Raw genomic sequence first — 9008 nt, forward strand, 5'->3', positions numbered from 1 at the left:
GGTTTGCTCAGGATTCTGTTTGAGGATTTGTAATCAGACTGTTAGGAGAAGGAATGGTCCTTTGTTTTGGAGTCTTGAACTGGGGGGACTCCAGTATTGTTTAACTTAGATCTTGAGGCCCACCCTCAGGACAATGGAGCCTCTGCCGACACTTATCTCCCCCTCCTCCTCTGCAGTGCTGGGTGTGGTGCTGGTGACCTATATTAAAACATGGCAGTAGTCTTAGAATGAACAGAAGATGAAAATATGTGGGCTTTTTTTTTAGGGGAAAAAATAAATATTTTAAAAGTTAACATATTCTCAATATCCCCAGCTCCAGACCCCCTGAGGGGCCTGTGAGAAGAGTTGTTGGGCCATGCTGCCCCGGTTTGGGAGTTCTGACTGTCCAGAAACACACTGCACTGCCACAGAGGGTGGGAGGCCTAGAAGGGAGCCCTGTGAGGAGAGCGTGTGGGAAGGCTGTGTGTAGATCCAGACTTCACACGCCGCACTGCTTCAGCAGCATAAAATTCTGCTGAGTCATGGGGTCTTGTAGTGGGGACATGACTCTCTAGTTCAGGCCATGAGGCACCATGCCCTGCTGTGGTAGCACACCTGTCCTGTCCATCAAGGACATCTGTCCAGGGTGGCACATGGAGATCCTGAGCCCCCACTGGACCCCGTGTTGGCCTAGGAGATTGGCGAACCCAATGGGCATCTGCTACACCATCGTGTTCTGTGGGTTCATGAGATGCAGACTGGGGGCCTGTGCTTTGGGTTGGTTCTTGTTTTTGGGGTAGTATTGGAGTGTGCTACTTGGTTTCTCAGAGGGGCTGATTCTGGGTAAGTCACCTTCAAGAATGCTGGTATGTAAGACTGGGCAGGATTCCCTCACTCATTCATTATGGGTGCCACCCCAGGGAGACCCCAGGTGGATATGTCGCCCGTGAGCTTATGTGGCCAGAAACATCTTTGCCTATCAGGTGCTGCTGAGGTGGGTATGGGACCAGGTGGCTTGATTTTAAAGTATAAATGGTGAGCTCACTGGGATCTTGGCTCAGGGAGAGGAACATTGACACCTAGAGTCGGAGTGTTGTGTTGACTGTACCAAATGTGTTGCAGTATGTTTGTGCAACAGCCAATTAAACATTCTTGCTAGTACTATAGTAGTTGTGTAACAGTTGCACCTATTTCACAAGTGAGGAAACCGAGGTCAGGTCAAGGAAGCAGAGTCAGTCAAGGGCAGTGGCCGAGATCTAGAATCCTGATTGCCAAGTGCCTCCCTCTGCAAGACTCAGCTAGAAGCTCCAGGTTGGGAAATGACTTATGACAGAGATGAGGGCCTCTTAAATCCAGAATGGAGTTAGCTAAAACCTTCTTAGAACTTCTTAAAAATTTTAATTGAATATTTTTGAGAATGTCATGTATAAGTACTACACTTACATAATTTCTGTCTCACCCTCCAACTCCTTTTCCCACTTTAAACTCCTGCTTTGCCCACACTTCCCAATTCACTCTTTAATCACATCCACAGACACACAAAATCTACTGAGTCTACTTAGTATTGCTCCTATGTAGATAATTCTTGGGGCTGACCACTTGGGACTAAATAACTATCAGGGTCATTCCCTAGGAAAAAAAGGATTCTTTCCCTTCTGGCAGCTTATTGTTCTTCATCTAGGTGTGGGGCCTTGTGACAGTTCCCCCTTTCATGTTCACACATCAGCTGTTTAGGCAATAAGTTGTGATTTCGTGTGATTCCCAGTCATGTCTAGAAGATGCTGTCTCAGAGCAGGTCTCCTGAATTTCTGGCACTTATTTTTTCTCTCCACGATTCCCCAGTGTTTTCTGAGCCTTGAGTGTAGGGGTTGTGTTATAGGTGAACCAGTTGGGGCTGGACACCCCGTAATCATTTGTCTTCTATATTTTGACTAGTTGTGGATCTCTGTAACAGTCCCTATGTATTGCAAAGGGGAGCTTCTTTGATGAGGTATAAAAGCTACACATATCTGTGGGTATAAAGATCAATATTTAGGATAAAGTTAAAATATATATTGGTTCATGTATCAGTCAGAGTCCTCTAGAATAACAGAATTTGTAGAATGGATCTCTGGTATACATATATAGAGAAAGGGGATTTATTAGAATAACTTACGAAGTGTAGTCCAGCAAATCCAACAATAGCTGACTATGGATGGAAAGTCTAAGAATCCAGAAGTTGCTCAGTCCCCGAGGCTGGGTGTCTCAGCTCGTCTCAGCAGAAGTAGGCTTCTAATGCCAACGAGGGAATGGACTCGAAAACAAGGCGAGAGCAGGCAGGCAACAAGCAGGAGCCTCCTCCTTTGTCCTGGTGTAGGGCATCCATGTGAAGGTGGGGCCCAGATTAAAGGCGTGTCTTCCCCCCTCAAGATCCAGATTAGAGGTGGATCTGTATACTTCAAACTAAACAGAAGTCCCTTAATGTTGTGCCCTCCATTTTTGGATATTAGTTAATTCCATATGTAGTCAAGTTGACAACTAAAAATAAGTATCACGGTTTAGAAAAATGGCAGTAACAGGTTCTTCTCTAAGGTCCTCTCCAGCCACAGGCTAGGTGTACACACCACCAGGTGTGCATTTCCTCATACCGAGCAGGCCGTAAGTGAGATTAGACAGTTGTTGGTTACCCCCAAGATAAAGATGCCGCTATTGCCCTTCAGGGCTATCTTCCCTCAAAGGTCATTGTTGCAGTGCGTAGGCTTTCCATCTAGGTAGGACTATTTATTGGTTGTTTTCCATCTTGGCAGTTTGCATAACACTTTCAGATAGTATGAGAGCTAGTCTCTGCGGAGGAGGCTTCCGGGTCAATACCAGCTTGTCAATACTTTACCTGCAAAGTGCAGTGTCCAAACTGTGTGATGTCTTCCACAGTAGGGTCTAAACTTCAAGTTCTGGGAGGCAACTAAGAGTAGTGTCAACAGCTTGTCTTAGGTTGGGAGTCTCTTAGACTGCCCTGGTGAACAACTTCTGGTGCCTAGCGCTGGGGTTTCCTTAGTTCATGCCTCCTGAGGGAGCATTATCACCCCATGTGAGAAAATAGAGTCAATCGTATTAAATGATAGCACTAGCGTGACTTTAATTCCTAGAGCTACAAACCAGTTTGTAGATATTTCTCAGTATGGTTGAGAGATAAGATAGCTTTATGATTGTGGATCTTCTTAGGGGAGAGGATGACTAGGCAAAGAGCTTTCCATCAAGTTATGCGAATGGACAGTGACTTTTGCCCTCCTGCCTGTAATAGGACTTCCGGGGTGCTGTAGCCCATGCGTCCAGGCAGCTCGGGAAGCCCGTGATTGAGGACCGGATCCTTAACCAGATCCTGTACTACCTGCCTCAGCTGTACGAGCTCAACCGGGATCTCCTGAAGGAACTGGAGGAGCGAATGCTCAGCTGGTAAACCGTGGGACGTGCAGGCTTCCCCAGAGCTGCAGTGTGACAGGAAACCGCAGAGACCCTGCAGGGGAGAGGGGGAGCCGTGTCCCCTACACAGCCTGGTTTCAGGATTTGAATTTTTGGGCAGTTACCTGTAGATTGAATATTTCTGATGGCCATACACTAGGTTTAAATATATGTTATTTATAAAGTTTTTCAATAGTGCCTGCTCAGACCCAAGCTAAGCCAACTAGTTAGTTCCTTTTTTCATTTTGTTTTGTTTTTCTGTTTATTTATTGAGACAGGGTTTCACTTCCCAATATATTCCAGGCTGTAATTTTTTAAATTACTTAAATTATCATTAGTGAAAATGAAGTATAATTACCAAAATAATTCCTGTACATAGTTTATCTTTTATTCTTTATATAATTTTATATTAATATTACTCTGAATTGGTTTTAAAACCTAACTATAGGCACATATATAGAGTAGAAAGAGGTTTAAATATTTTTTGCTTATACTAAAGGCTTCCTCAAATTTTGGATCTGTAGATGGTCTGTAGTAGAAATATTAAGCATCCCTGAAAACCAGACTAAATTAACGAAAGAGATAACCTTCAGCTGTGGAAAAAGTGTCACTTATTGTTAACAAAAGACTTCAAGTCTTTGAATAAGGTATTTTCTCTCAAAATATTCTTTTCACAGAACCATGTGGAGCTTTTGCTAGCCCAAATAGTCGGGAAACTGAGGCAAAAGGACCACAGGTCCATTGAGTTGTGGGCAACCCACTGAGTCTCTGCCTCAACAGAGAACATGAAAGACAGGCTGGCAAGATGGCTCAGTGGGTAGAGGTGCTTGCCACCAAAGGTGGTGACCTGAGTTTGATCCTCAGAACCGGCATGGTAAAAGGATGGAATTGATCCTTAAAACTTGTCCCCTGACCTCACATTCATGCCCCACTCAAAATAAACAAGTAAATCAGTCCACAAATATTTTTTAAAATTAAAAAAGAGCTGAGAATTTAGCTTACTGCTTTGCTTATCATACAAGAAGCCTTGGGCTCAAATATATATATTTGTATTCTAGCATTTAGAGCACCAAATACTCTATATATAGATTGACATGTGCATGCAAATCAGTAAGACTGATTTAAGGGCTCCCACTGTTAGAGAAATTACAGTATTTTCAATTCTGGACCAGACAGGGAGGGACCCGTCTTCATCTATAAAATAAAAGTTTGAAACTCTGGGTAAGGACCATTGCTTGGTGACGCTGAGGTGGCTGAGCCGCTGTGCAGCATCTCTCTGCCAGGGAAACTTGCAAACAGAGTCTACCTTGTTGACCCAGAAAGCCGTCGCCCTATGCACCTTACCACGGTGACACCCCTGCTCTGCTGTCTTGTACAACATACTTAGCCAGCATTGACTCTTCACCTTGTTCTCCAGGCCATAGATCATGCTCTGCTCCACAAGGAAGGGCATGGACCAAGGCTGCTGCTGCCTCATGGTCTGTCCGCTGCCTGCTGGCAGTTCAGTTTGGTTGGGGTAGAGCCATGAGAAACAAGGTACTGTCATCAAGGAATCCCAGTCCTTTCAGCTACCACCACCTTGTGTAATTGGAGCAGCATGCCTGCCTCCTTGTCTAGCTGATTTTTTTTGAAATAAGTTATTATATTGATTTTTTTTAAAGTGCCTCAATTTGTAGCTGCCCTGGCTTGGGAACCACTATGTAGTGTAGTCTGATCTTGAACTCAGAGTGATCCTCCTGTCTCACCCTTCCGAGTACCAGAATTATAGGAGTGAGCCACCATGCCTAACAGCCATTTCATTTTCCAGGATTTGACTATCTACTGTGCTGGTTGGCTATCTACATATGACAAGTGTATCACATAGTACACATAATATACAAAGGTCTTACTTTCTTGGAACACAGATTCTAGTGGGGCTTAGTCAAAGGCCACAATATGGGAATGGACTCCAGCGTGTTTAAAGAACACAAGAAGTTCTGCAGAACAAGAAAGGGGGAAGAGAATCATGGCTTGGGTCATACAGACAGGAAAGTGTAGTAGCCCTTGTGTGCATGGGATGCATCTTCATTCTCAGTGCAGTAGCAGGTCCTTAGAGCTGGGTGTCTGAGCACTGAGCTGTAATCATAGAAGGAGAGAGGCTGAAACAGGCAGATCGTGAGTTCAAGGCCAGTGTCTGGGTAGCTTAGTAAGACCATCTCTATACACACACACACACACACACACACACACACACACACACACATACACATACACACACACACACACACACACACACATACACACACACACACACACACACACACACACACACGGAAAACAAGCCACCATTGGAAATCACACAATAGGATGTACAGTTTTTAGGCTCTTGCTGCCATGAAGAACAGAATCGAGAGGACAAGAATGGAAACAGGGAGACCAGTCAGAGCTGGCAGTCTGGACAAGATGGGTTCATGGCAGGACCAATGATGAAGAGCAGCCATCTTGGATAGTTTGTTTTTTGTTCTTTGTTTTTGCTTTTTTGGGTTTTTTTTGTTTTGTTTTGTTTTGGGTTTTTTTTGGCATTTTCAAGAGGGTTTCTCTGTGTAGCCTTGGCTGTCCTAGAACTCACTCTGTAGACCAGGCTGGCCTCGAACTCAGAAATTCGCCTGCCTCTGCCTCCCTAGTGCTAGGATTAAAGGCATGCGCCACCACTGTCCGGCTTGGATAGGTCTTGAAGAAGAGGTAAAAAAAAAAAGAGGAACTTGTGACTTAGCTGTGCCTCAAACACATTAATGACCACATTTGTGTTTTTGTGTATCCTCTATCCATAGGACAGAACAACAAAGAATTGCTGATATCTTTGTAAAGAAGGGGCCATACTTAAAAATGTATTCCACATACATCAAAGAATTTGATAAGAACATAGCTTTGTTGGATGAGCAGTGCAAGAAAAATCCAGGATTCGCTGCGGTTGTCAGAGAATTCGAGGTATTTGCTATCATATAATTTTCAACTCCTTTTCTTTTTTCTTTTTTATACCTTAGTCTTTTATGGTCATTGAAAACAAAACGTTTGCGTAAAAAGGTAAAATATAATCCCCTTCGCCAGGCAGGGGTGGCACACGCTTTTACTCTGAGCAGTTGGGAGGCAGAGGCAGGCAGATCTGCTGTGTTAGACACTAGCCTTGTCTACAGAGTGAATTCCAAGACAGAGAAACTCTATCTCAAACAAACAAACAAACAAATAAATAGGTAAATAAATGAATGAGTGAATGAGTGAATGAATGAATGATAATAATCTCTTCAAAATCTTAGGGATTAATTGATCCAATAAACCAGTTAAAATTCAAGTAGTCCAAGATTCAGTTCTGAAGATCTATTATTGCATATTGTACTGTTTAAATTGGGTAAACAATATTTTGGTTAGAGGTAGTTAGCTAGTTAGTTTGTTTAAAACAAGGTTTCATGGTATAACCACAGTGGCCTGGAAATCCTGGCTTTCAGCTCCCATCAGCCAGCTGTGGTAGCACAGGCCTGTGCTCCCAGGACATGAGAAGCTGAGGCAGAAAGAAGGGATTTAGCTCCTCCTGAGGAACATTGAATTCCTGTCAGCGTGGATAACATGAACCCCTGTCTCAGAAACCAAAAGAGAGCTAACAAGCTAGCTCGGAGCATGAAGGCGCTTGCTGCCACGTCTGGGATCCCACGTGTGGAAGGAGAGAACTGACTCCTGAAAGCTGTCCCCTGACCTCAGCACGCATGCTGGGGCACATGTGCGCGCACACACATACTAAATAAACTAAGGAGTCAACAGATCATCTTAGTTCTTTAAGCCTGTGGTAAAATCATATATACTTATCATCTTAGCCACTTTGTGTATAATTCTGTCGCATGAAATATGTGGACAGTATTGTGCAACTATCTTTCTAAAACCTGCACGGTCTTGCAGAATTGACATTCCATGACCATTAAACATTAACTTGTCCTTCTCTTCCACCCTGACTGGCCACCCCGACTCTGCCTCCTGCCTTGATGCACTTGGATACGAAAGGATCCTTTCCTATTTTCAAACTAACATTTTCTTCCATTTGTCTGACAGCTTCACATACAATAGTGGAAAGGAACATAACTTTTGATAGGTTAAAGTCTTTGCCTTTGCTTTATTTTATGTGCCAGCTAAAGCTTTGTGTTGTGACTGAAGGTTTGGAGGTGCAAACTTGTTAGGATGACATGGTAATGATGTCGTACACTGTAACCCAGACTTGCCTCTGGTCGTGGTTTGCAGTCAGGGCTGTATTTGATCCCCGGTCCACCTGCCTCTACCTCCTGAGCATGGGCATTGCATACTTTTCAAAATACAATTAGTTTAATTTTTACTCTTATCAATTCGGGTTACTATATTTTAGTATTTATTTCTTTAACTAAAATAGCCAGTAAATTCTAGCCTCACAAAATAGGGAATGAAAAGTTTCAAAAATATTATAGTGTTGCTGATTTTTGCTTTATACTGCTTTGTGCAAGAGGCAACTACTTATGCTTTGAAAATAATTTGCAGTCTTTCCTGCTCTCCGCTCCCCTCCCCTCCCCTCCCCTCCCCATCCATAAAAGGAGGCATCACTGGGTATCACAGTACATCCTATAATCCTAGCACCCAGAGAGTGGAGACAGGAGCACAGAGCTCGGGGCCAGCCTGAGCTGCATAGAAGGGTCTGTCTCATAGGCAGTGCAAGGGCACATGAGCATGCTCATCTTGATTCTACCACGCAGTGAACTCCTGGACTGAACGGAGCTCAGGAATAGACTGAGATAACTGTTTTTCCACATATCAAGGGAAAACAGTTTTAAGGAGAATCACGTGGATTATTGGTCAAGTCAGAATGTCTGAAGGCTCATGATACACCTCAGGAGCAGCCCGTGTGCTTGGCACTTGCCATGCCCTGGGTTGTATGCCCAGCACATGCACACACCCCGAGGAAGATACTATAGTCAGGTGTATTCATTCTGACCTGCCTGTCTTTTACGGGACTACTCCTCCAACAAGATCTTTACATTCTTCGTTCTCCTGAGAGAAGGGGCACTTAGTGAGGCTGCTCTGAGCTTTAATTTCTGCAGCACTCCCAGTTGTTTCGATGTGTTAAGGATATTGACCACAGGGCTCTGACTATCGTTTGAATCTAACCACTAATAGTTTTAGATCTGCTTCCTTGTTTTAGAGGTTGTGCATTCCCTTTTTGTTTAGGATTGAACTGACAGATGTCCCTTGAGTGGAAGCTAGGACATCCCCAGTAGGGACTGCAACTGTGGGTACCACGTTCTGTGGGATGGTTGTCAATCAGTGCTCTTAGGGGCAGCAGCTTCACAAGCTGTGGAGAGGTGTGTGTGATGGTTCCAGTCAGGCTCCCTTGCTGCAGAACCACTGCATCTTACAAAAGGAAGCGTCTCTGAATTCTCTTCCTGCCTGCTGGATTCTCTGCTTCTGAAAAACCAATGAGCTTACTTTGAATGCCTTGTTTTTCCCTTCAGATGAGCCCTCGATGTGCCAACCTGGCCCTGAAGCACTACCTGCTAAAGCCAGTTCAGAGGATCCCTCAGTACCGGCTGCTACTGACAGGT

The 9008-nt window shown here is 44.1% G+C and overlaps 1 protein-coding gene across 1 annotated transcript in view; it reads left to right on the forward strand.

Moving 5' to 3' along the window:
* The window catches only part of Fgd6 (FYVE, RhoGEF and PH domain containing 6), a 108262-nt gene that overhangs the window by 63651 nt on the left and 35603 nt on the right, over positions 1 to 9008 (forward strand). Inside the window, exons 6-8 of the mRNA XM_021174937.2 lie at positions 3260 to 3411; positions 6228 to 6384; positions 8919 to 9006. Of these exons, the coding sequence (XP_021030596.1) occupies positions 3260 to 3411; positions 6228 to 6384; positions 8919 to 9006 (397 nt within the window). The remainder of the gene's footprint in view (positions 1 to 3259; positions 3412 to 6227; positions 6385 to 8918; positions 9007 to 9008) is intronic.

Source organism: Mus caroli, unplaced genomic scaffold (genome assembly GCF_978045245.1).
Source record: "Mus caroli unplaced genomic scaffold, Mus_caroli_1 scaffold_9, whole genome shotgun sequence".
Lineage (NCBI taxonomy): Eukaryota > Metazoa > Chordata > Mammalia > Rodentia > Muridae > Mus > Mus caroli.